At 38.1% G+C, this 27,486-nt stretch overlaps 1 protein-coding gene across 12 annotated transcripts in view; it reads left to right on the forward strand.

The window, feature by feature from the left end:
• LOC134329629 (nuclear factor 1 X-type-like) overlaps window positions 1-27,486 on the forward strand; it is a 141,073-nt gene that overhangs the window by 74,239 nt on the left and 39,348 nt on the right. The window contains exon 4 of one of the 12 annotated variants that reach the window (XM_063010931.1): window positions 24,289-24,363. The exons of the other annotated variants lie outside the window; for them this stretch is intronic. Within the exon in view, the coding sequence (XP_062867001.1) occupies window positions 24,289-24,296 (8 nt within the window). The 3' untranslated portion in view covers window positions 24,297-24,363. Of the gene's footprint in view, window positions 1-24,288; window positions 24,364-27,486 lie in introns of those variants that run through there. 12 annotated transcript variants of the gene reach the window in all.

The raw sequence follows: 27,486 nt of genomic DNA on the forward strand, positions 1-27,486 counted from the left end.
AGTCAACTGATGTTGTACTGTAGTCTCAACCTGTTATTACCATAACATGGGTTTTTTGTTTGTTCTGGACTGCAGGCAGGCAGCAGTCAAACACACACACTCTGTCGTTGAAGCTACATTGTTGTAACTCATGAAGAATGAGCCTGGCATTGTCCTCATTCAAATACACATGGAGTTCCTGGGAAAAGACGTCGTCTTGATGGCAGCACATGTCAAAAATACCAAAATAAGCTTTCACAAATGTGCAGATCACCCATGTATCACCCGGTAACAGTCTGGATGTAATTTTTCATCATTGGCATGTAGAATCTGATGTCCAAGATTTTCTTTTGGTCCATTTCAGATGACTTTGGACCCAGAGAATTTGCCAGCATTTCTGTGCAAAATGAATATATGGCTTTCTCTTTGCATAATACAGTTTCAGGTTGCATTTATTGATGCAGCGGTGGACTGTGTTAAGTTACAATGATTTTCCAAAGGGCTCCTGATATTATGAACTGTAGATGGTAAATTACCTTGCAAAAAATTGACTGACAATTCTCTCTTGAAGTTGGGCACAAACCCCTACCCATCCCAAGACTAAGCCTTTGGTGGATGCTCTGGTTTTACTTATACTGTTGATGGCCTCACCTGTTACCAGTTAAACTAATAAGTGTTACTTGTATAACCTTAGTCTCATTTTGTCTCTATTTCATCATTGTTGAGTGTATTGCAGGCGTCATATTCAAGCCCCTTCTCTGGTCTCTGTTTGAAGTTAGGTATAATTCTCCCGTATCCACATGGGTTTCCTCTGTGAACTTCTGCTTTCAAAACATGTCAAAGACGGATTAGTTTCTTTAAAATGCCTCTTAGCTGTAAGGAAGTGAAAGTCTGTAGCTTTTGGATGGATTGGTGTCCTGTCCTAGATGTATCCATGCTTGTTTCCAATCATGACCCTAATGTAAACACGATTGGTAAAAACGAATGATTTGTTTTGTAATTAGTTAGACAGGAAATTTTCATTTCATTTACAGTGCGTCTTGATTTGTTCATTGTTAGTTAGTTTTTATATACAATACAGCGAACAACACTTTAATGAATCAGCTTTTTGGGGGTATGAGTTAGACAGAAGCTAACATTAGCTACCACCATTTGTACAAAGAGCATTTGCATCCCAAAGTTAAAGACTTTAGAGGACCAATCTGAAAAACTGGGGCCAAAGAAAAGATTTCCAATGTTTTCACTAATCAACTTTATTGTATTTTGTAAATATAACCACGTTTAGAACTTGATGACTATAACACACTCAAAAAAGTGGGAACAGAGGCAAAATAAAAGTAAAAAGTTGATAGAAATGTTGAGTGTTTTAAAACATGAATTGAATTGGTGAATTGGTAAGTGAGGTTGGTGAGGGATTCATGATTGGGTATTAAACAAACATCCACCAAATGTTCAGTCTTTACAAGCTAAAATAGGTTGTGGCTGGCCACTGTTCCAAACCAGAATTGTCAATTAGTTTTAAACAAAAAAATTAGGTCTTACTTTGTCTACCTTACATAATATTGTAAAAAGATTCAGAGAATCTGGAGAAATTTCAGTCAGTGGCACATGGGCTGTTGTCACTTAACACAGCCGCTGCATCAGTTTTGATTATACATCTGTTCTTTTTCAAATGTGGGTGGCACGGTGGCTCTGTGGGTAGAACTGTCGCCTCACAGCAAGAAGGTCCTGTGTTCGATCCTCAGGTGGGGCGGTCCGGGTCCTTTCTGTGTGGAGTTTACATGTTCTCCCCGTGTCTGCGTGGGTTTCTGCCAGGAGCTCCGGTTTTCTCAAGTGAGGTGAATTGGAGATAAAAAATTGTCCATGACTGTTTGACATTGAACTTGTGAACTGATGAATCTTGTGTAACCAGTAACTATCATTTCTGTCACGAATGTAACCAAAGTGTGTAAAACGTGATGTAAAAATCCTAAAAAAATAAATAAATAAATATATAGTCAAATGTATTTAAAGATGTAGTGAATGCATTTTCTCTCTTTTAATAAAAAGGATAAAACAATCTTTCTGTGTGGCTTTGAGTGCCTGCAGTTTTTTCCACACATAGCAGGATGATAAAATAAGAAAACGAGAAGGCAGGTGGAGGGTAGAGGGTACTGGAAAAGGAACAGAGCTAGTCATAGTGTTTGTCTATGTTTGTGTGTGTATATAGACAGAAAGCCTTGTGTGTTTGCAGTTGAAGTGATTGTATGCCTGTTTCTTTTCTGACAAGGAAAGCTTCTCATGGACATTCTAGAAACAAAGCGTGCCCTTGTATGTGTGTATACAGACATGCATGCCTGTATGTTTGTATGTGTTTGTGTGTAAGGAGGCCAGTGTTGTCTGGCACCTGACATTGCGTTTGCTATCCAGGTCTCAGCCCCTGGTTGCCATGACAGCATAGGGTGGCATTTGCGGTCACTGATATGAGGTCCAGACGATAGTGCCAGCTTACCAGGGAGCGAGTGTGAGTGTACATGTTAGTTTTCCAGTGAGTCTTGGGTGCCAACTAGCTGCTAATGCCTCTAGTCACACCTTTGCTTGGTGTAAAGACAGTAAATTATTATGATGAAGGACAAATGAATGAACTCCAGCAGCTTGTATTGCAATAAAGATGCGTCACTGATGAGTTCTACTGCTTTAAAAATAATTATTGAAATTGTATGTATAAAAATAATTATACAAATTATGTATCAAATACATATCGGGACATTTAGTTTTGCTAATAAAACAGTTTTTAATGTCTAGACAGTTTGTAATTAGTAAGTGACTTAGTAAGTGAGTGTGTTATTCCCTTCAGACTTCAGATCCACCACAAGCCTGATCAGAATGAAATGGTTGCTGAAAAATAAGAAAAAAAGAATCTTTCTGTCCTTCATTAAGCTATTTAGCTCTTGTTCTTCAGGTTTTAAAGATATAAATATCCGATTCTAAAGTCACTAATATTACATTTTAGAATTTAGTATATTTAAAGAAAAACTTTTCTGAAACCAAGGTAGAAAAAAAATTATAACAACCCGAAAAAAACCCAACATTTAACAGCTCCACCCCCACTGACCATTTCTCACTAACGATTGGCTTCGATTTAGGCTGGCACCATGGCAACCAAATGTCCCAGTAAACCTTGCTTGGGCAAAATCCAAGGTGCGACGAAGGCAATGTCGGTCGGCATGGCGACGCGACCCGCATGTCGGTATGGCCTTGGTGCCCAGGAAAGGTGTTGGATAAGTGGAGTTCTGAATATCACATTACAGAGGCAGAAAGAGAGCTAGAGATGGAGGGAGAGTGTGTGTATATAAAGAGAGTTGGCAAGTATGGCTGGATCTCTATGTTGGGTTGATCTATGCATCGTGGCTCAACGCCCAGATTTGACTCGCACATGGATGACAGACAAAAAGAGTGAGAGAGAAAAAGGAGTGCACTATATAGTTCTCTGTTTATAGAACACTGTTGGTGTGATCTGAAATGGAGCTGCACTGTAACATTTTTTACAATCGAATATAAAAATGATACTATAAACAGCATTAATTTGCATGAGCAGTGTTTTAATGAGGGGTTGCCTTTACACAGTTTTACCAGTTTTTAATTTATTAGAGAGAAAAATATGCCATGTGCCAAATGCATTCCCATTTTTTATATCTAATTACTGGACAAATGTTTAACAACATTTTGAAGAACTAAGCAACATTACTGAATATACCACTAATTGCATGTGGTAACTGATTACCAGTAGCCGTAGCATTTTATTTTTTATTTCATTTTTCATTTCAATCAATCGCTTTATTCTAGTCAGGGACACAGTGGGTCCAGTTTTAAATGTCCAGTTGCATCTAGAATTATTAGGCACAAGCTGCCTAGTACAATTATTAAACACACGCTGGACTGGCCACCGATACATTGCAGGGCTTTTTTCACCCCCAGACATAGGCAGTCATGTCTGTGTAGATGCCCGATCATCTGATAGCAGGTTCTGGGTTTAAATTTTAGCTGTGTTGGGCTGGTGTGATAATGTGCGCCACCAAGGTGACTTCAATTTGTATTATTATTAATATTTTATTTTATATATTTTATTTATTTAATTAGTTTTTTTCTGGTTCATTCTGTCTGCAAGCTGTTAGCATTTCAGCACAGACCTGCTCTTTTAAGAAGCAATTGGTGGATGTAATGTGCAAGTTAGTCTCAAGCTGAATAAACACATTTATAGGAAAAATATTTATTTGTGTGCAGTTTGCATGTAATATTTAAATGTCATGTTTAAAACTTGTGTTGGTCTTTATTAAACAACTGCCTACCATGGTTGTACTGCCTCGAGGTGGGTCTGGTCTCCCTAGAAATAATGGGCAGTAACACACTCCACTTTTGTGGATACCGATTTTGTATTAAACCATGTTTACAATCACCTGGTAATATAACATGTTTGAAATAACATTATTATTTTTTTTACCTCATTACTTGTCCTAAATTGCCCACGTCCCAGCTTTTTTTTTTAAATATGTTTCAGGCCTGAAATGCAGACAAAAGTCAAAGTAAGAGTTATGTAAACTCCTTTTTTTAGTTTGCATTTTTCATACTGCCCCAACTTTTTTGATTTGTGGTTGTAGACGCACGACCAGATAACAGCTTTGCTGGGGATTCAAACCTTGGATCACACCAATAGTGGATCACAGCAGTAATTTTAAAAATCATGTGTATGTATTTTCATCTTTTTTTACAAACAATATTTCTTTTACCATTTACATTAACCAATATACTGTACTTTATGCATATTTGGGGGGCTGTGTGGGAGGGGTGGAGTACAGTTAGAAAATCCATGCAGACTTGGGACAAACATACCAAACTTCTCATATATAGTGACCAGAGGTGAGGTTGGGTCCCAGGTACTAGGACTAATTCCTCCTGCGCAACCACTGTACGCCATGCCTAAAACAAAACAGCTAGATATTTAAAAATGAACAAAACCACACAAAACGTAATACAAAATGCAATACTATAATACTGCATTACAATACTAACTAAGTCCAACATTTTAAAATTGGAAAATATGTAAGTGAAAAAAGTCCATAGGCTATAAACACAAAGGCTATAATACTTGCATGCACACACGCTCTTTCTACACAGTCACATCTGGTGCAGGCTATGTATGACTTATTTTGTGTGTGTGTGTGTGTGTTTGTAGACAGCATTGTTAGAATATTATTGTACTCTTAAAATTAAAATTATTGTTATAATAAATGCAGTCATATATTGCTAATAGCTCCCAGTTACCATCTTAACCCCTTTCTGTCACAGTCTTTTTCTGTATATGGAAAGAACATGATTTCTTTTCCTGCTTAGTGTCTGCCTAGTGTTTATGTTGGGTTTGATCGTACTGACTGATTCTTACACACATTCACACATGGATTCCATCTGGAGTCTTGGGTTTATGTGTTTCTTTAATGCATTGGCCCTCATTTATCACATAAACAAACCCAAACATTAAATCTCTGAAATGTATCCAGCTATTGAACATGCAGAGACCAACATTCAGGATTTTGTCCAAGGTAATGCAAGCACAAGACTGAAACATCACTACCAGTATGTATGAATGTCTCTTTTTAAAATAAAATCCTAAATGCTTTTGTTTTTACTTTTGCACCTGACATATAGGTTTAAATTTCAAACATTATTGTCAGCGTTTGGAATGGTTCCTCTCATGATATTTTATGACTTTCGTTGTCTGGTTTCTTTCAACGTTTTATGTCTACTTTATTTTTGACTAAAATATTTTTTTCAACGTGTAAATATGCACATTTGTTACAATCAGTAACGGGCTCTAGGGGTTCATTTGCGAAAGGTAGCAGCTAATCAAAATATGCTAGCTGAATATTTACGTTTACACATTAGCATGTAGTTTCTTAATGGTGCTTATTATGATTACATTTTTCAGGCAGTCCCTTAGGACAGACTACACCTCCTTTGTGTGTTTTGGCAGTCACATATGTCCACCTGCCAATCCACACACACACACCTGGGTCCTATTGATGTTGGCCACAGTTGCAAAGGAAGTGGCCGTGTCACCAGGATTACTGGTTGGCAACACTTATAGCCAAAAAATCTGGCCAACTGTGCCAATCACATTCACAAATGTTGTATTATTATGATTGCAATAGTTTTTGCTGCTGTTAAAATAACCGTGTTATGTTGGTATTTTTTGTTGCTGTAAAATTCTAATTGAAGCTTTCAGAGCTAACAAGAGACAAGAAAGTTTCCAATATGTAAAAATCTATTGTAATCCCTCGAAATATAAAGCTTACTCTTCTATAGATGTAAGTTTTTTTCCTGCAGTTTTATTGCTTTGCTATTGTGTTTGGAGACATGTTGAGCAATAGAGATTATTAGAGGTATATTCAGTTTGCATATTGCATGTTTTAACTGCCAAGAAAATGTCAGGTTATGCAACCACACATTCATGTTTACCACTAGCAGTGCTCAAAGTCAGTAAAAAAGTTTCAGCGCTCCCCTTATCAGCAAATCATTAAGTATTGATGGTATTTAGACTAGCATTAACATTACTTGCCTTGCACTAGACTTGTGAGTGCACATATTGCCCCCTGGTTAATGCAGCAAATGATGTGATGGACTGGAAAAGCACAAATGGCTTACAGTATATCCATGAATGATTTTGTTCATGTAAAACAATCTGAAAACACCCAAGACTACCCCCTTTACTACAAGCTAAGTAAAAAAAACTTTTCTTGTTTTTCACAATATGCTCATGATTATAAATTATTGACATGGCATGATATTGGTTATTGCCATAAGTGTTGCCCCTTCGCTTAAAACATTTTGATTGGATCTATATGGAAAGCCAACCTGTTAAAAAAATGGCAGCTGTATTTCAGAACTATTCCAGAATAATCAACAAAGAATCCACGCACTTTCCCCTATCAGCTCATGATTGCTGTGCACACTAATGAGAAGAAAAAGATTTTCCCTTAAAACACAATTTTTCTATGTTGAATCTTGCTATTAGTAAAAGTTAGAGCCTGGAGCTCTTTGGACCTGTTTCAGCTCCAACCAGCAGGCCCAAACTGCATCCTTCTGCCAGTTTTATGGTGCTTTGTGCTTAACAGGCTCGAATTGAATTTAGCTGAATTGAATTCAGATGAGCCTTAATTTGAGTTTGCACAAGCAGCGTTATGAGGGAACAGGCTAAACATAAATCAGCCCTCTGAATATTGACAAGTTACAGCTTGAAGTCGGAGTGAATGAGAGACTCAGAAACAGGAAAATAGATTATAAGAGTGGCACGAAGAACAGAGATTGGGTTTGAGTGAAAAGGAGTGTGAGGAGGATGGAAGGGGTGTTAGAAAGGTATGAGCAGGGAGGAAAGAGGTGTGTTTGTGTGTGTGTGTGTGTGTGTGTGTGTGTGTGTTAGTATTATGCTGTGGGTTTTTTGAGGTCACCGTGCAGAATATCACACTGGAATGTGGAATGCTGAAACACTGCCAACGAAAACACACTAGACACACACACACATACATTGGTTCCCTGTATTTTCTGGTGATGTCCTTTTTATTGTGAACAGTGGGTATTTTTATAATAACATATTTAAGGTTAACTTCTGACTAACACATAAGACACTAATATTTTTATTTATTTGTAGATCTTCAGTCACTAATTTTAAACAGGGTCATACCGAGTCTGGGGCTTTTTAGGAATGCTGGGTAGCAGCCAGGAATAAACCATAGACAGGGGTCTAGTCTATCTCAAGTCATCAAACACCCAATCACTTACACTTGGAGGGCATTTAGTGTAGCATGGCCACCTAATAATCTGGGGGAAAATAACACTCAGAAAGAATGTGTAAACTACTTAATGATTAATCTGAGGCAAGGTTTAAAACCTGGTCCTTTGAACTGGAGCTGTGTAACACCACATGCTAAAGAGTGAATGCATATCACAGCTGTCATATAAAGTCCTGGAACATTTTTCTTTTTTCTTTTTCTCCTTTTCACTCTTAGCCAGAGATTCACACATGAAAATGACCCAGAATCCACACATAATGCGAATTCCTAACACTTTTTTAAACAGCAACATTATTGTAACTTATGCAACATCATTGGCTAGTGTTGCTCTGATTGACCAAGCAGACAGAATTTCCAGAAAGCATTGCAAATAATGGCTTTGGGACACAGATGGCTGAGGCATCACCGTGGTATTTTTAACTCTACCAAGTTCAGCTAAACAAAGATACAAAAATATTTTTGTCAAAAGTTTAGTTTTTTATTTGTTGTATGGGTATTAGCTAACCCACATGGTATTACTCATCTGCAGATGGTGGACGCCAAGAACATGTGATATATACACTGACCAAGCACTTCATTTATCTGGTACATTCATTGGTTATATTATAATCTACACTTACTATAGTGATGAACTTTGTGTGTATACAGTTTGTGATTTTAGCCCATCACCTGCTCTGTACTGCCCATTTATTAATTGAAAGGGACCACCAGAGGGTGTACCTACATTAAACAGATGTTTTTTTGCAGTGTAGCAGTGACACCTCTGCATCAATGCTGGGAGGACAATAGTGCTCCAAACAAAAGCTTATATAATATATCATATATTATGCATAAAAAACAGAATTGCTCTAGTCTCTAATTGTACATTTACAGTGAGTGCTTAATAATGGCGTCTGTGAACTGCTATTTTCATTTCTGGCTTTCATTATCTATCCCTTAATTCTTGCCAGTCACCCTGTCCCTGCCACTGAGAAGCATCCCAATAGCATGATGCGGCCACTGCCATGTTTTACCTTGAGTGTGGTATTAGCCAGGTGATGTGCGGTGCCTTTTTTTACCAGATGTAGTGCTTGCTGTTCTGGCCAAAGAGTTAAATTTTTCTCATTACACCAAAGAATCTTTTGTTAAGCTCTTTACTCAGCTGTGGCTTCAGTCTTGCCATGCTGAAAACACTTCTGTTACTCATCATTTGCAATTATCATCAATTGTAATAAGGGAAATGTGTCCACACTGCAGTAAAGCAGTGCAGGATTGGGAGAAATTGGACATCATCCGGAAAAATTAAGGTGAATAGACTGGAAACACTCCATGCATGAATGTGATGGTCAGCTGCTGATAATTAAGGCAACTTTTCTTCTAAAAGGGGGAGGAGTAGAGTGCAAACTGAGTAAAGGAGGAGAAATTAAGAGGGAGAAGAGAGAAGGTGAAAGAGAAGGTAAGAAAAATTGGAGGAGAAGAAAGTGAGGGTGGGTACGTGTGCGTTTTTTTCATCTGTTGTTTAATGGCCATCATGTTATAATGTTGCCTTGTTGGATACATGGGTCTTTCTCTGGACTGCTGGTTTAATTACTTGGTTTAATTCATTTAACTTAACCAGTCTATTTCACATTTTTTTGTTTGTTTGTTTATTGGTATTTTAACGTTTGTTTATTGGGATTTTATCATTCATAAAAAAGGCTGTATCAAGATGTGAATAAAGTAGTTTAATCCATCTATCTTCGATCTAGTTGAATAAGCTAGAGCATGAAATGGGTCAAAGGTTAGGAAAGCTGCATGTGTGTGGGGGTGAGAAAAGGTCAGGCTTCTCCCTTTAAGCTTAACCCCAGCACACCATATGCTAGAGGTAATTAAAACTCTAGGGCAGAGTCGTGTATACTGGTGCTGGTCATAAAATTAGAATATCGTGAAAAAGTTGATTTATTTCAGTAATTCCATTCAAAAAGTGAAACTTGTATATTATATTCATTCATTACACACAGACTGATATATTTCAAATGTTTATTTCTTTTAATGTTGATGATTATAACTGACAACTAATGAAAACCCCAAATTCAGTATCTCAGAAAATTGAAGACACCTGGTGCCACACTCTAATCAGCTAATTAACTCAAAACACCTGCAAAGGCCTTTAAATGGTCTCTCAGTCTAGTTCTGTAGGCTACACAATCATGGGGAAGACTGCTGACTTAACAGTTGTCCAAAAGACGACCATTGACACCTTGCACAAGGAGGGCAAGACACAAAAGGTCATTGCTAAAGAGGCTGGCTGTTCACAGAGCTCTGTGTCCAAGCACATTAATAGAGAGGCGAAGGGAAGGAAAAGATGTGGTAGAAAAAAGTGTACAAGCAATAGGGATAACCGCACCCTGGAGAGGATTGTGAAACAAAACCCATTCAAAAATGTGGGGGAGATTCACAAAGAGTGGACTGCAGCTGGAGTCAGTGCTTCAAGAACCACCACGCACAGACGTATGCAGGACATGGGTTTCAGCTGTCGCATTCCTTGTGTCAAGCCACTCTTGAACAAGAGACAGCATCAGAAGCGTCTCGCCTGGGCTAAAGAGTTGAGTGGTCCAAAGTTATGTTCTCTGATGAAAGTCAATTTTGCATTACATTTGGAAATCAAGGTCCCGGAGTCTGGAGGAAGAGAGGAGAGGCACAGAATCCACGTTGCTTGAGGTCCAGTGTAAAGTTTCCACAGTCAGTGATGGTTTGGAGTGCCATGTCATCTGCTGGTGTTGGTCCACTGTGTTTCCTGAGGTCCAAAATCAACGCAGCCGTCTACCAGGAAGTTTTAGAGCACTTCATGCTTTCTGCTGCTGACCAACTTTATGGAGATGCAGATTTCATTTTCCAACAGGACTTGACACCTGCACACAGTGCCAAAACTACCAGTACCTGGTTTAAGGACCATGGTATCCCTGTTCTTAATTGGCCAGCAAACTCGCCTGACCTTAACCCCATAGAAAATCTATGGGGTATTGTGAAGAGGAAGATGCGATACGCCAGACCCAACAATTCAGAAGAGCTGAAGGCCACTATCAGAGTAACCTGGGCTCTTTTTGAATGCAATTACTGAAATAAATCAACTTTTTCATGATATTCTAATTTTATGACCAGCACCAGTATATATATATATATATATATACGACATGAACTCAACCACTCACCTCACTGCCCCCCCATTGGCTGCACTCGCCAGGGCGTTATTATTATATAACAATATTTTTGTTAAGTAAAATTAAAATAACTGCAACTGTGCATTAAAAATACCAGAGGCAGGAATTTGGACTTGAAGTCTAACTTCTGAGTGAGTACTTTTAATTTATTCTGATTAGCTATCAGCATATGCAATTTGTTGACGCCCAAAAATATTTTATGCACTGGGGCCCATGAGCTCCTAGTTATGCCACTGGTGTTGCATCTAGAAATGGTTTAAATTATGAGTGCTTGTTTTCAGTGGCAGGATTATGAACAGGTAAATATCCTCACTTTTACCAGATAATGTGAACAGACTCATTTTAAATAACTGGCTGAAAGATGGGTAGCTGTAAACAACTCTATATAGGCATTGGCTGGCTTTCTAAAAATAATTTAGATTTAATAGTTTTATCATAATTTTATGAATGTTTTTCTTGGCAAACATGTTCTTGCAATAAAAATGTGCATAACTGTTCAAATTTAGCTTAGTTATTATCAGCCCTAATATATATATACACTGATCAGCCATAACATTAAAACCACCTTGTTTCTACAATCAGCCGACTTACCATATAGAAGCACTTTGTAGTTCTACAATTACTGTTGGCTGAATATTTTTGGTTGGTGGACTATTCTCAGTCCAGCAGTGACAGTGAGGTGTTCAAAAACTCCAGCAGTGCTGCTGTGTCTTATCCACTCTTACCAGCACAACACACACTAACACACCACCACCATTTCAGTGTCACTGCAGTGCTGAGAATGATCCACCACCCAAATAATACCTACTCTGTGGTGGTCCTGGTGAGAGTCCTGACCATTGAAGAACAGCATGAAAGGGGGCTAACAAAGCATTCAGAGGAACAGATGGACTACAGTCAGTAATTGTAGAACTACAAAGTGCTTTTATATGGTAAGTGAAGCCGATAAAATGGACAATGTGTGTATAAACAAGGAGGTGGTTTTAATGTTATGGCTGATCGATGTATATATATGCAGGGGTTGGACAAAATAACTGAAACACCTGTCATTTTAGTGTGGTAGGTTTCATGGCTAAATTGGACCAGTCTGGTGGCCAATCTTCATTAATTGCACATTGCACCAGTAAGAGCAGAGTGTGAAGGTTCAATTAGCAGGGTAAGAGCACAGTTTTGCTCAAAATATTGCAATGCACACAACATTATGGGTGACATACCAGAGTTCAAAAGAGGACAAATTGTTGGTGCACGTCTTGCTGGCACATCTGTGACCAAGACAGCAAGTCTTTGTAATGTATCAAGAGCCACGGTATCCAGGGTAATGTCAGCATACCACCAAGAAGGACAAACCACATCCAACAGGATTAACTGTGGACGCAAGAGGAAGCTGTCTGAAAGGGATGTTCGGGTGCTAACCCGGATTGTATCCAAAAAACATAAAACCACGGCTGCCCAAATCACGGCAGAATTAAATGTGCACCTCGACTCTCCTGTTTCCACCAGAACTGTCCGTCGGGAGCTCCACAGGGTCAATATACACGGCCGGGCTGCTATAGCCAAACCTTTGGTCACTCGTGCCAATGCCAAACGTCGGTTTCAATGGTGCAAGGAGCGCAAATCTTGGGCTGTGGACAATGTGAAACATGTATTGTTCTCTGATGAGTCCACCGTTACTGTTTTCCCCACATCCGGGAGAGTTACGGTGTGGAGAAGCCCCAAAGAAGCGTACCACCCAGACTGTTGCATGCCCAGAGTGAAGCATGGGGGTGGATCAGTGATGGTTTGGGCTGCCATATCATGGTATTCCCTTGGCCCAATACTTGTGCTAGATGGGCGCGTCACTGCCAAGGACTACCGAACCATTCTGGAGGACCATGTGCATCCAATGGCGGTGCCGTGTATCAGGATGACAATGCACCAATACACACAGCAAGACTGGTGAAAGATTGGTTTGATGAACATGAAAGTGAAGTTGAACATCTCCCATGGCCTGCACAGTCACCAGATCTAAATATTATTGAGCCACTTTGGGGTGTTTTGGAGAAGCGAGTCAGGAAACGTTTTCCTCCACCAGCATCACGTAGTGACCTGGCCACTATCCTGCAAGAAGAATGGCTTAAAATCCCTCTGACCACTGTGCAGGACTTGTATATGTCATTTCCAAGACGAATTGACGGTGTATTGGCCGCAAAAGGAGGCCCTACACCATACTAATAAATTATTGTGGTCTAAAACCAGGTGTTTCAGTTATTTTGTCCAACCCCTGTATATATATATATATATATATATATATATATATATATATATATATATATATATATATATATATATTAGGGCTGTCAAACGATTAAAATTTTTAATCGCGATTAATCTCATAATTTCATATAGTTAATCGCGATTAATCGCATTAAAAAAATCTGTGTAAGTGTTATAGAAAACAAGGTTTTTTAAGTAAAATGTTACCATTAAAATGGTGAACACATTTTATGCTAAATGTACTTATGGTAAAAACTGCTGGGACAAGAGAAAACTGTAAGGGAGTTTTATTCACTCACATACTAGGCAGTAATACTATCCAGCAGAGACCCTTGACTTTGTATATATGTCAGATTGTAGGGTAAAATTTCACCATCAGCAAACATTATAGATCAGCGGTGCTTTAGGTGGGACAAGGCGTAGTTATTGTAACAGACTTTTCTGTGGTTGTATCGTGACAATGGTTTGATGACCGTTTCTACACGAAGTGAGTGTGTTTTGACCCTTTGGGGCTTCCATAGTTCATGTAATAGCAACGCGAGGACTCTCGGTACCGTAACAGAAGAAGTTAATAAAAGTGTTCTGCTTCCGACAACTTGTGAATATAGCGTGTATTTATTTCTTTATTAAGCGAGTGCATCACTACAACGCTCGGTTACATTATGATAACAAACTGCAAATGAAACAAATGGTGGCAAGTCCGCCCCACACTTTGAGAAACGCTGTCTTAATGAGAGATGCCGTGCACGGTCAAGTCTCCACATGAACTACGGATGACTCGCAGGGCCAAATAGAATTTGCGTTAACGGCACTATTTTTTAAAATCACGTTAAATTGAGATCGCGTTAATGCGTTATTATCGCGTTAACTTCGACAGCCCTTATATATATATATATATATATATATATATATATATATATATATATATATATTTGCGGTTTAACTGACTAGAAGCATATAGCTTATTGTAGCAAATGCTTTTATCTGTCATGCCCAGCACAGAAAACACATCTGATTCAGGTTTAATAGGGTGATCACATAAGTCAGGTGATTTAGGCATTTTTACTTTATCATCAGTCTTTTTATTTATTCTGTGTTTAGCTGCTAAGATTTTTTTCTTCCTGTACAGACGCCTCAGGCTACTAACCAAGGTCCTTACACTTTTACCCTCCCGGCAGACTTTAAATGGCCAATTTTGTCAGCTGCAGGCACAGTCAATTATGCCCGCTAGAGGGCACCCAGCCGGCCAGTAGCAGAGCTGAGGTTCGAACTCGAGAGTTCAGAATCTCAGTGCTGGTGTGCTAGCGGAATATCCTGGTCATTAAGAGCCTCCACTTCTGATATTTAATGCATATAATCTCCATCATTTCCTTCGGGATAAATAAAGTATCCATCCATCCATCCATCCATCCAATCATGTCAAATATGCCTATCAAAGCCAGACAGTCATCCTAAAGTTTCTACAGCAACACTATACCACAATCTAAAGGAATTTCAAAATTCCTCTAAAAAATATTAAAATATATCAGATTGTTGTGACAACTCTATTTTTAAGGAAGGAAAACCGGTGGAGTGGTAAAACCATCCGAAAGTGGAGAGCCTGCTAAAATGAACAACCCTAGTAGGAATTTCTTCCCCTCCAAAACAAGAGTTTTTGTATCTCTTTAAATTAAAAAGCACTTCAGACCATGTTATAATCTTTTCACAAAGCTAAAAGATCACTGTGATGAGCAAGCCTGCCCAGCCTTTGCATGTGTGTGTGTGTAAGAAAGACAGACAGAGAGAGTTTATAAATATGTGGTTGTGATAATTGAACACAGCTTTAATTTTAAAAACATGCATATCAAATGTAAGAAACCATACTGTTTGTTTGTATGTCTGTGTATACCCACTCAGTGCCAGCGTGCCCAGTGTTAGCCTTTCTTCATTTGCTACAATCTGCGTAAATAATTATGGCTCCACCACAATCCTCAGTGGCTGTAAGAAAGTGTGTGTGTGTGTGTGTGTGTGTGTGTGTGTGTGTGCTGTCCAGTTGGATTAGATTGATTTAGACCAGTATGTAGTTGAAGCATAGATTGAGAGTTCTGTTGATTTGGATCTGTTATGCAACTAAATCTTCCAGTATGTACAATCTAAACCCCACAGTTCATGTGTGTGTTGGGACTGTCAGAACACATTTCACTGTTACTTCTCCAATAGTTACATATTTGAGGGGGAAAAAACCCACATGTGGATGCAATTTCATTCTATCAAAACCATTTTTAAATAAACAAGGTTTAATGTACGAATATGTGGTTGAATCTTAATTGGCATTCTGCCGGGCATGAAGTACACTGCAGATTACACAGTGGTATTATATTACGTCCTGTATAGTCAAAATTTGGGATTTAGCCTCTTACATTTATTTAAAACAACACATTGGTAGCACAGTGGCCCAGCAGGCAGCTGGCAGTGTTGTCGTAGCACAGTTCTAGAAAGCTAGTCTAATTCTTACCTCCTCTTACATTTATGTTAAATTTTAAAGCTTCTATTTGCCATGCCAAAAAGTGATGCTTTAAGGCAGGGGTGTCAAACTCATTTTCACCGAGGGCCACATCAGCATTATTGTGACCCTCAAAGGGCCGATTGTAACGTATTCTGCTGAGATTGCAGTCTGTTGTTTTTCTTGGAGGCTAAATTCTGCATTTATATTGTCCTTCTTTACCACAGACACGGCCTCATAACACAAGAGACGCACCGTTTTCTCTTCCTGAAGCACAAATTTGTTTTCATTTTCATTAAATTTCCTCCTTCTGCTTAATTTTCTTACTTATTTTCTTGGATTATGTGTAAATATTTCTTAACATCATCTACTGGCGGGATGTGTCACTTTGCAGGTCACAAAATCAGCATGCATTTTGAGAGATGCAGTTAATGTAGGATTTTACAGTGTATTTTAAGACAATTGTTCTGCCCTCACTAAGAGTTTATCCCCCTTTCTCAGCTAGACAGACAGACAGACAGCTCTCTTCAGAATACAGTCGTTTTTTTTTGCTTCCCAGCTGTGTGATACACTGTGTGCACCAGAATTAAGTAAAAATACAAACAATAAAAACAATAAAGAACTTAATACAGTACAAGCACACAGCTGTAGTCGAGTGTTACATCTGGTACAATATGAGATTTAACCAAACGTAAAATAGCGCTAAGGAGCATTTTGTGTAAAGATACTAATTGCTATAGTAACGGTAACAACTGTATTTAATTATGGTAAATTTGTAACTAAAACGCTGTGATATACCCACTAAACATTTACAAACAACTGAGAATATAAACGCCACAACTTACAGACGATGCTTCTGTATTATACTGCAAGATAATTATTTATATTTATTATTATTATTTACATTACTGCCCGCGTTCTTTTGCCGTTCTTTTACCATCACAACAATCGTACAGTCATTTAAGCTCTCGCGGGCCACATAAAATGACGTGGCGGGCCGGATCTGGCGGGCCGTGAGTTTGACACCCCTGCTTTAAGGTATAAGTCGCCCCTAGGTATAAGTAATTGTAAATGAGTGAACATTTAACCCCTTGCATTGGCTTTCTGTCCACACTGAGTTTCTACCCCATGCCCACTGTTTCTGTGGTAAGCTTAAGACCTGTTGCAAACCTAAACTGATTCAAGCAGGAATAATTATATGAATTATTAAAAATAATATTTAATTACTTAATTATTCAGTTATTCATTGTCAGTTTTACCACTGCTTTATCCTGGTGGGTCTGATTCATTGGGCAGGTTGCAAGTCCATCACAGGGCAAACACACAAACACACACACTTACCCACATATCTACAACATTTCTTCTAAGATTTTTAGTGGAGCAGTTGCAGAGCAATTTTGGCTTAGAATTTATTAATAATTTAACGCATTTAACATTTAAATCTTAAACATTAAAATGTTTCATCAAAATGATCTGGACTACTTACGTTTTTGTTGTGGGCATGTACCTGTTCGGGATTGACTATGTGGCCATAAGGAAGGGTGGCCAAAACAGCCTATTGGGAGGTGCACTTGTATGCAGACCAGATCAGTTGTGGTGACCCCTAAATACCGAAAACATATATTATTTTTTAACCAACATTTGTTGATGAGAAACCAACGCACATTATAACAATACTGCTGCTTGGTTTTGTTCCGTTTAAGAAGTGAATAGATTTTCATGTAATTCAAAATAACCTTTATTTGTTAGTCTGATAATTGTTTGAATTATCTGAAGGCTGCAAGTTTAAACCCCAGATAATGCCAACATGGGTGTTGTGTGCGCTGAAGGTCACGAGTGCATTAGAAAACTAGGCATAACCAGATTTAAAGAAAAGGAGGAATTATGCAAATGAAAATCTAAAATAAACAATAAAAAATGAATAGATAAAGTTTAAAGGCTAGCTTCTTGTATGTCATTATTGTATTTGTTAGTTTCACACTCTCTGATTGGAAGATGTCAGTATAGGGGAAGATGTACTGGATGAGTATTGATAGTGTAAATTACGGGGGGAAAGTCTAAAAGTGTAAAAAAGAGAATATAATCATTTCTTGTTTGTGTGTGTGTGTGTGTGTGTGTGTGTGTGTGTGTGTGTGTGTGTGTGTGTGTGTGTGTGTGTGTGTGTGTGAGAGAGAGAGAGAGTGAGACAGAGAGACAGATGATAAATGAATGGAAATGAAAGAGTGTGAGATTTGGGAGTGTTGGGAGAATTCTGTGGTATGGCAGTTCACTAGTGTCTGGCAGATGCTTCATATTTCTTTCTCAAGCTGCAGGACACTCACCCACAGAGACAGACAGACAGAGAGAGATGGTCAAAGAGCATTTTGGGTAAAGGAATACCACAACTGTCTCCTCCCTCTATTTCTATTTTTCTTATATTCTTTTACATCCAATTTCTTGTGAGGCCAGGTTTATGTAATAAAGTCTGAGAACTTGAGCCTTCATCAGATGCTAAACTTGAAAAAAACACAGCACATGTCTAGGATTAAGGCTAAAGATATAATTGCCAACATTTAAAGTTGTCCCTAGAGTCTTAAATGAATATTGATTTCCTAAAATGTCACAATCTAAGCAGTTTAAAATACAATCATGTTTGCAACCTATTGAACTGTACAGTATGTCTATTAGAAAAAGTTGTTATTACAACTTAAGTATATAAGTTGAATACTGACATATTTATCAAATATGTTTGCATCCCTCTAGACATGCACAGTTTTGAAACAGTATGATAAACTGAATAGGACTTTCTACATTCAGATTGTTGCATTTACAATAACCCAGCATGTCACATAAACACTGCCTTGTTACCACTTTTATTATAAGTACTTAATATGCACACTACAACTTTAGAAATCAGTGCTGAAAAATCAATTCATGAGCAGAATAAAACATTATTACTACTAAGTACAGCTCTAAAATCATATTATACTGAATTGTTGACTAATTTCAATATAATTCATACAGTTAACTATTAATTCCTTGTTAAGATTAAAGATTGTATAGTCCAGTCTCAAGATGTGTTTAAAAGTGTGTGTGGGTCTCATTGCAACCACAGACTTAAGTAGCAGAACCCACATTAGACACTTCCTCAGTAATAATATAAACTGAGCATGACCACACATGCATATACAAACACACACAATGTGCCACAAAATCAGGGTTTAGTGACACAGAACAATGTGTGTGCACCATCAAAGAGCCCAAAGAAGGCAGATTATACAGTCATCTGCACAAGCTCACACACACACACCCACACACACACAGAGGCAGGTCATATAGGATAGGATATAGGAGGATATAGCTTCGTCTGGGCTTAAACAATGGCAGCTTTTTTACTGGCCTGAAAACATTGAAAAAAAGAGAGAGATCCGTTTACCTCAGCTGGACCAGCAAGCACCTATATGAACTGGCCTGTAATTAGTAAATGCCACAACCTAGATACAGTTACCTTACACTGCACAATCCTATCAGCCTGCTGGCAATGGGTGTATAAATGTGTGTATTAGTTCAGGTGTTCATTGTGGATTTGAATCATTGTCATTATATACAACCAAAAACATGAGTGGATAAGTTTAAACAGTGAGAGTGTGTGTTGTGTAAAGCCTGCTGAGATTAATCCCTTGCAAATTCAGCTGAATTCCTGGTGGTATTTTAACATTCTATCAAATACTATTTTTAGTCAATCACTACAAACTGTGAGGTTGTAAAATAGTTGAACCTTACATCCTAATCAGCACATTCACAGATGTGTAGCTGGTCCATCATTTCCAGCTGAAAGCTTTCCGTTAGATTCTGACCTATAAAAAAGCTGGAACTGTTGGCAAGATGGAATCCTTTGACAGTGCCAGGTGAAAGTACTGAGCTCTTTAGAACTTCCAATTCTACTTTTACTGTTTGTTTGTGGAAACTTTATGGCTGTTTGCTTGATATTATGTGCATGTTAGCAGTTAAAACTGATTGATAATAAGGGTGTCTACATACTTTCGGCTGTGTAGTGTGCATTAGACATTCTGCTCTAATACATGGTCTTTCAACTATCAGACTTTGATTTTGGCCTGCTTATTTCTCTACTTCTCTATGTTATTTCACTGTTCACTCCAGTTCTTCTGATCATAACGTTTCAGCTCACTCTGTTCAGTAGCCTTTGAATAAAACAGAGCAGCTATTGTGTGTACTGAAGTTGAGGTGATAGTGGATACGCAATGTAAGCACTAGCACTCCTCCCTTAAGGAAAAGAAGATTTAAAGAAAATGAGGGAAAGTTGAGAGTGAAACAGGTCTTTAAATACTGCAGATGAGTGCAAGAATGGCCTTATCTCATGCTGCACAACTCAAAGCCTTGCTTATAGTAGAGCAGAAGATTATTTTCTTTACTCTTACTCACTTGTTTGGTGGTGTCCATTCCCAAGGATGGCCAGTTAAGACAGGCAGTGGTTCTCTCTCGCTTTCTTTTCCTGCTTTTCTTTCAGTAAAGTCTTTGTGTGTGTGTGTGTGTGCGTGTGTGTGTGTGTGTGTGTTAGGATACCTTTTCCATGCAGGCTTAAGGTTGTGCTTGTGTGGGGGATTCCTAGTAACACAACAACAGAAAATTATTCATCCTTTCGGGTGTTTGAGCACCAATGATGCCATGAGCTATCAGTCATGTTCAATTCTTTTAACGCCAGTCTTGATACACTGTATAGCCAAATGTATGATGGCACCTGAGCTGTTTCAGCTGTTTCAGTTGCCCTTGTTGCAAAGAGGTGTGTAAAACCAAATAAAAAAACAATATGCTTCCATCTTCTGGACAACAGCTGGGGAAGAGCCCTGTCAGCCCCTGTGCTCAAAGTGAGGCCCATAAGGACATGATTTGATGAATTTGGTTTCGAGGAACTTGGCCTACATAAAGCATCCACCCCATTAAACACCTTTGTGGTAAACTTTGATTGTTAGCCAGGTGCTCCTGTCCAGCAACAGTGCCTGATCTGACAAATGACCCACTCCAAAATTTATCAAAAGACTAGAAGCTGTACAGTTGCAAATGTCTCCATATTGATTCCCACTACAATTTAAATCATTAGATATCATCAGGTCATCAGATGTACTGACTTTGTCTTAGAGAAGGCACATGCTAGCCTCACCTGCCTGAATTGGTGGCTTTTGTGATAGGAAATACCCAGTAAGTTCAAAGTTTGGACAAAATGAGGTAAAATAATTTTTAATCCTTTTTTAAATAAATGTTGTGTGTTTAGCTTCAGATGTGATTGCGAATGTGGTTTGATCAGTCTTGCTGTTGATAAAAAATAGGGTTACAAATCCAAAACTGGAACGTTTAAACTTTTCACTTGAGGTCAAATATTACCAGTATCAGCAATTTTTAAATCAGATTTTTGCTTTCTCTAGCCAGCTTGCTCAACACATGATCAAGAGCAAATCATCTTCTACCTTATACATCTATTCATCTTTTCACTTTTCCTCACTCTGTTGAAGCTCTGGCATCTTTATGTAGGTGTGTCTGCCATACCACTGACATCTGCTGAGCCACACACAGAAGCAAGGAATCTAGATATGAATATAAACCATTCGACTAAATGACGAGGCGAGGGCGAGAAAAAGAGAAGGAAAGACAGGAAGAAGAGATAATTACAGGAAAGGGTGATTATTAGTTCGTCACTTTGCCTTGAGACAGATAAGTGAGATCAGATGGAGAGACAGAGTCTAAAAAGAATGGCAGTTGTAGGAAATAAGAAAAGAGATTGAGAGAGAAATTAAATCTTATGTTCCTAGCTTTGAGAATGGCAGGCAATACTATTAGTATGTTAGACAGGTAGAGTGAAAACAGCCTTTTGCATTAGGGGTTTTTGGGGGGGTTTGGTCAGTTCTGGATGCTGTAAAGTTACTTTAAGACAATGTCTATTCTAAAAAGTGTTATACAAATACATTTGACTTAACTTGACTTGTTCAACTAATACAACATTTTATTGACACTAAAAATTCCAGGGTTTCAATGAACATGATTTTCTGTTGTGGCAGAAATATTTGGGAGCAAATTTCTAGCTTTGCTGCTCTGCACAAATGTAACTAAAGGTAAGAGATGGCTAAAATTAGTCAGAAACAAAAAAATAGTCAGAAACAAAAAATTAGTTAGAAACTAAAAATTTGTCAGAAAAAAACGGTACCTAGACAAAGTGGATAACATAGACTGTGATTCTTACACAGCTTTCTCTGAACTTCTAATTGGACCTAAACAAGTGGAATTTGTATTTTTCTGACATATACAGTATATACAGTATATACAGTATTTATCTCACACACATTTAAAAAGCATTTAAAAGCACAAAAGCCTACTAGCTCTTCACATCCAGGTGCATAAATATCCCATGGTGTTTCAGAAAGAGGAGAAAAAACTGAGCATCATTATAGGAAGGGTAAGGCGACATCAGCTAATTAACACAGATGTAAACAATGATAGTCTTTAGATCATTTAAACTAACCTTAGCAGCCAAGAAGTAACGTAGCTAGCTAGCAAAAACCTGGTTAACTTTATATGCATTTTTTTGGGAGATTTAAAAGCCACTTAAATGGAGAACCACGAATGTTAAAAAATACTGGGGGCGGAAAACTTGTGCAAGAGTTCCCCACAGCTCCAGTCCTACAACCCCTTGCACTGCATAATTTTGGTTTAAGTGGTTAAAATGTGATATATTATTAGCTAGTAATCCATTCTTAAGCTGTACAAGATGTGTACAGCAGAGAAAAAGTTGGGGATTTTATAAAATGTTAACCCTTTGCTGACAGCAAATTGCATTAACACAGTCCGTCCCCGATTCGGTCCTCAAAGCAGCGATTATACATTGTGACATCATGCAAGATGAAAGGACAGTTAATTATCCATTATGTTTGAAAGACACATAACAAATGTTCATATCACACACACTTTTTATTATAATCACAAAGTCAATATCATTATCACAGTTGTTTTTATGTTTGTGTCTCTTACTGTAAATAAATCTAGTAGGTCTTTAAATCATTGTTAGTGTGATTGTTTTTGTTCTATAATATAATAAAGAATTTGATTGGACACTATAACTTGCAGAGTTAGGGTTGCAGAATGTACTTTGGTCAGACACTAAACTTCACCAATTTATTTTGTAGTGTGTGTTGTGAATCAATTCCCTCCAAATCATTTGACTGTGGGTTTTGTGAGCGTGTTCCTATTGGCTGTGTGATATCAGGAGGAAGTGTGTCATGGGTGCTTAGAAGTCAGTAGTGCCTAACAGATTTCCTGATGCTGATAGCAAGGGATAGACAACTTAGAAAAAGTGTGCTACAAATTGTACCACTGTAAAAGTGTGCTACAAATTGTACCACTGTGTGTGTGTAAGGCTTGTGATTGGAACACTTGTAATGGGTGTGTGTGTGGGTTAGAGCTGTGGTTTTGGGAGGATGTGTACATGCAATTACAGTCAGATAAATCTAAATGTATATTTACTTTGTGTCTTTTAAAATTGCAGGCAAAGAGAGAGAAACAAACAGCCAAATCATCCAAATACTAGTTCTAATTACATATCTGCAGTTGTTTTACCATGTTGGTAGTAGTTTTTACATAGTTTTTGGTGCAATCCTGTTTGTGTGGTTTGATTATTCTCTGAAAATCTTGGGTGGGTTTGAAATGCCCCTCACACCACAGCTGATTAATTATACACATATCAACCTGCTCATACAACAAAGTACTTAGTTAAGGAGTATCTTAGCCAGACATTTAACATTACACTGTTTAATAGCTTTAATAATGATATAAGGCTTATTTAGCTAACCAAAAAGCCACCAGTTTAGCATTGTTTATGAGCAGGCTGTGTGAGTATTAGCACATACTCACCTCCATCTTTGATCTTTATATTGCCGAAGTCCTAGCGGCTGCTTGGCAAGGAAGAGGAAAGAAGGAAGAAGTTTGAAGACACTGACCAAATCACAGATTCTTGTTTTTGTTGCACTTTACAAAATGTACTGAATTCTCTGGAAATGTGGTTTATACTTTGTAGAAGGTTCATTCAAACTCCTCTTATTTATATGAGCAAGAAGAAGTCACCAGCTATAACCAATAATCATAATTACTAGTAACAAATTAGGAACCAATGCAGAACTTTTAACACTACCGAATTTTTCATCAAAATGGCTGTAAATACATTTTAATCCAGCAGGTTTGTCTTGTTTTAGATGTATTTTAAAAAGAAAATGTTTCTTAATGAAAACTTATTACTTGAATTGTATGTGCTGATGAACTTCGTTTTCATGATTTGTCCATTTTATAAACTGATTTTTAAGCTTAGCTTACTGGCCAGTTAATTTGTCATTAGAGGCATAGTTTGTGAGATAGTCAATGCATGACAACTTTTTGCCTCCTTTTGGATTTCTTCATTTTATTGAAGAAAAGAAGCCAAAGCAGCTCCAGTGTAAAACTCAAAATAAAACTAAAGACAACAAACATTTTTGGCTACATTTGTAGTCAGGACAATTATGGTTTGGGGTCATTTGAGGTTCCGTTTTTTTCTGAGACAGGTGATGGACAGCACCTGCCTCCCAGCTGTACTCTAGGAGACAGAGACAAAGAGAACAGTGTTATTTGTGGCCTACTTCATGTAAGAAGCAGATGTTTCAGAAGATGTTTCTTCTAATTCCCCCATTATTTCTGTCTTGGTGCTCAATAAAGGTTAGGTGAACATATAAATGTGTCAATATTTAATTTTTTCTTCACTTCTTTATCTATTCTTTGCAGGTTTTCTACATGACCAAATGGTTTCACTATCTCATTTGCAACACAACAGTAAGCACAAAGATGTTTATAAGATGTAAAAAAAAAAGACATCTTTGCCAGCTATAATTTGATGTCTACATCTGGGTCCAAGTAAAAGTTTATGATCCTTATTTTGAGGACGTACAAAGAACAACTGTTGTGGTTGTATACACAATGTCAAATTTATTATGGACATGAATAGATGTGTATTTAACTGACAGATAAGGGTGGACCACGAAAGACTTGAATTGGACTTGGAATTGTAATTGTAATTTTATGGTCCAGTTTAAATTAGTTGCAATTGACTTCTTTAGTCAGTTGGTGCTTACGTTTTCTACCTTCATTATTTAGTTCTGTGCTGCTTTTTCCACCTGAATATATGCCCTCTTTTTCTCCACTCTTGTACCACATCTACCATTTTCCACATAAAGCTGTTTTTCATAAACTCTAGCCTGGAATAGCAGTACCCCAGGCGAGCGCTGAAACACTAGCCTTCTCTCTGAGCTGTGTGTGTGTGTGTGTGTGTGTGAAATAGTAGATTTTTTTGACTTACTGCCAAACAGATGCAGTCTCTTGGAGTTCCACCAGAGGAGCTTTCATGCATCCCTCTCTTTTAGTGATTTGCTCATATTCCTTGTCTGTTTACTAGAGAACAGTAGTGTCCTGATAGACAATTTTTCCCTCCACAGTCTCAGATCAGGCCCGTGTTGTATCAGATGTTTCAAAGTTGAGTTGCAAAATTCTCTCATCTACCACAGTTAGCCCAGAAACCTTAAAATTTAGCTTAGGATCAGCTTCTTTTTTCCAAACAGCTGCACATAAGAGTTGAGAATAAAAACAAGCTGATCCTTGATGAGCACCTCTGGAAACTGCAGCTGACCACATGATTTGTATATTTTGCTCTTTATTGTGTTTGACTAGTTGACTAGTTCTCTTGCTGTCTCTCTCACTGTCCTCCATATTTTGGAAACTTTGGTAAGTAACATAGTAAAATTGTCATTGTGGTGGTTTTGTCGCAGTGTTGTAAAAAAAACAACTGGATGTCTTTTTTTAAAAAGTGAGGAAAAAGATTTTTATTGAAAATGAATACATTTTGTCTATTAATGTACAAATATATTATTTTTTATTACTAGTTTAACAGAGGGCGCCATGGTGTGGCCAGACATACAGTATGTGATATGACACTGTATGGGAACCCAAGACTGGCAGGTGATAAGAAGTGGCTGCAGACTGGACAGATAAAGGGTGAAAAAAGAAATAGTTCATACAGATTGTTCATATAGAGCCAACAGCAGTTCAACAAAAATATTTTTTTAAAATCTCTAATACAAACAGTCATTTGTCTATAGCCTGAATTTAGCATTTCATGATTAGTTGACATGTTTGGGAAGCTGGTATTTAAGGCCTAATCTGGCTGATGTGTGTTTTGATTGATTGGCTGCAGAGATTGTAGTGTGTGTCTCCTTCCTTTAACTTTGGATTTGGAGTGGATTTTTTTCTGCCACCCCAGCTGCTCTTTCTTTTTGTCCTCTGTGCCCTCTTTGCCCTCACATGACCTATATCGTACCAGGCACATGCGCACACATACACAATTACACACTTTTGACCTCATCCAAAGTTGAGAGCTAGCTGGCTGGCTGTTAAAGATCTATGCACAACGAACCAGTCCTTTTGTATTGTGTGTATCTGGATACAGCACTAGTGCAGCACTCAGCCCAATTTGTGCTCATGTATACACCGATCAGCCATAACATTAAAACCACCTCCTTGTTTATACACTCACTGTCCATTTTATCAGCTCCACTTACCATATAGAAGCACTTTGTAGTTCTACAATTACTGACTGTAGTCCATCTGTTTCTCTGCATGCTTTGTTAGCCCCCTTTCATGCTGTTCTGCGATGGTCAGGACTATCCCAGGACCGATACAGAGCAGGTATTATTTGAGTGGTGGATTATTCTCAGCACTGCAGTGGCACTGACATTGTGGTGGTTTGTTAGTGTGTGTTGTGCTGGTGTGAGTGGACAGCAGTGCTGATGGAGTTTTTGAACACCTCACTGTCACTGCTGGACTGAGAATAGTCCACCAACCAAAAATATCCAGCCAACAGCACCCCATGGGCAGCTTCCAAGGTCTAGAAGATGACCAACTCAAACAGCAGCAATAGATGAGCGATCGTCTCTGACTTTACATCTACAAGGTGGACCAACTAGGTAGGAGTGTCTAATAAAGTGGACAGTAAGTGGACACGGTATTTAAAAACTCCAGCAGTGCTGCTGTGTCTGACCCACTCATACCAGCACAACACACACTAACACACCACCACCATGTCATGCTGAGAATGATCCACCACCTAAATAATACATACTCTGTGGGGGTCCTGTGGGGGTCCTGACCATTGAAGAACAGGGTAAGAGCATGCTAAAAAAAGTATGTAGAGAAACAGATGGACTACAGTCAGTAATTGTAGAACTACAAAGTGGAGCTGATAAAATGGACAGTGAGTGTAGAAACAAGGAGGTGGTTTTAATGTTATGGCTGATCGGTGTATATGAGTTTATATTTATGTATTAGTGTGTGTATGTTACCCTGCTCCTGATAAGATTCTTCAGACTTAAGCTCATTGAGTTCATATTCTTACACTGGTGCTGTTTTTTAATATGCACACATGCCCAGTGACCAGAAAGCAGTCAGCAACAAAGTATCATGGCACTTTAGTCTGTTATTGATAAGTAAATGCTTGGTCCTGATTGGCTGATTAATTACAGTCAACAATGATTTTGAAACCAAATGGGGACATGATCAAAGGTGTTCGAGTGCTTGTTTGCAGAAAATGCAGAGCTTAGAGATGGGGTTTATGGTGGGTTAGAAATGTTTATTTTCCCTCCCTTAGGTTTTATTTTAATTAATTAAGATTTTTACACTGCAAAGCATGGGGAGGTAGCATGGGAAGTTTTTG

This window comes from Trichomycterus rosablanca, chromosome 15 (assembly GCF_030014385.1).
Source record: "Trichomycterus rosablanca isolate fTriRos1 chromosome 15, fTriRos1.hap1, whole genome shotgun sequence".
Taxonomy (NCBI): Eukaryota; Metazoa; Chordata; class Actinopteri; order Siluriformes; family Trichomycteridae; genus Trichomycterus; species Trichomycterus rosablanca.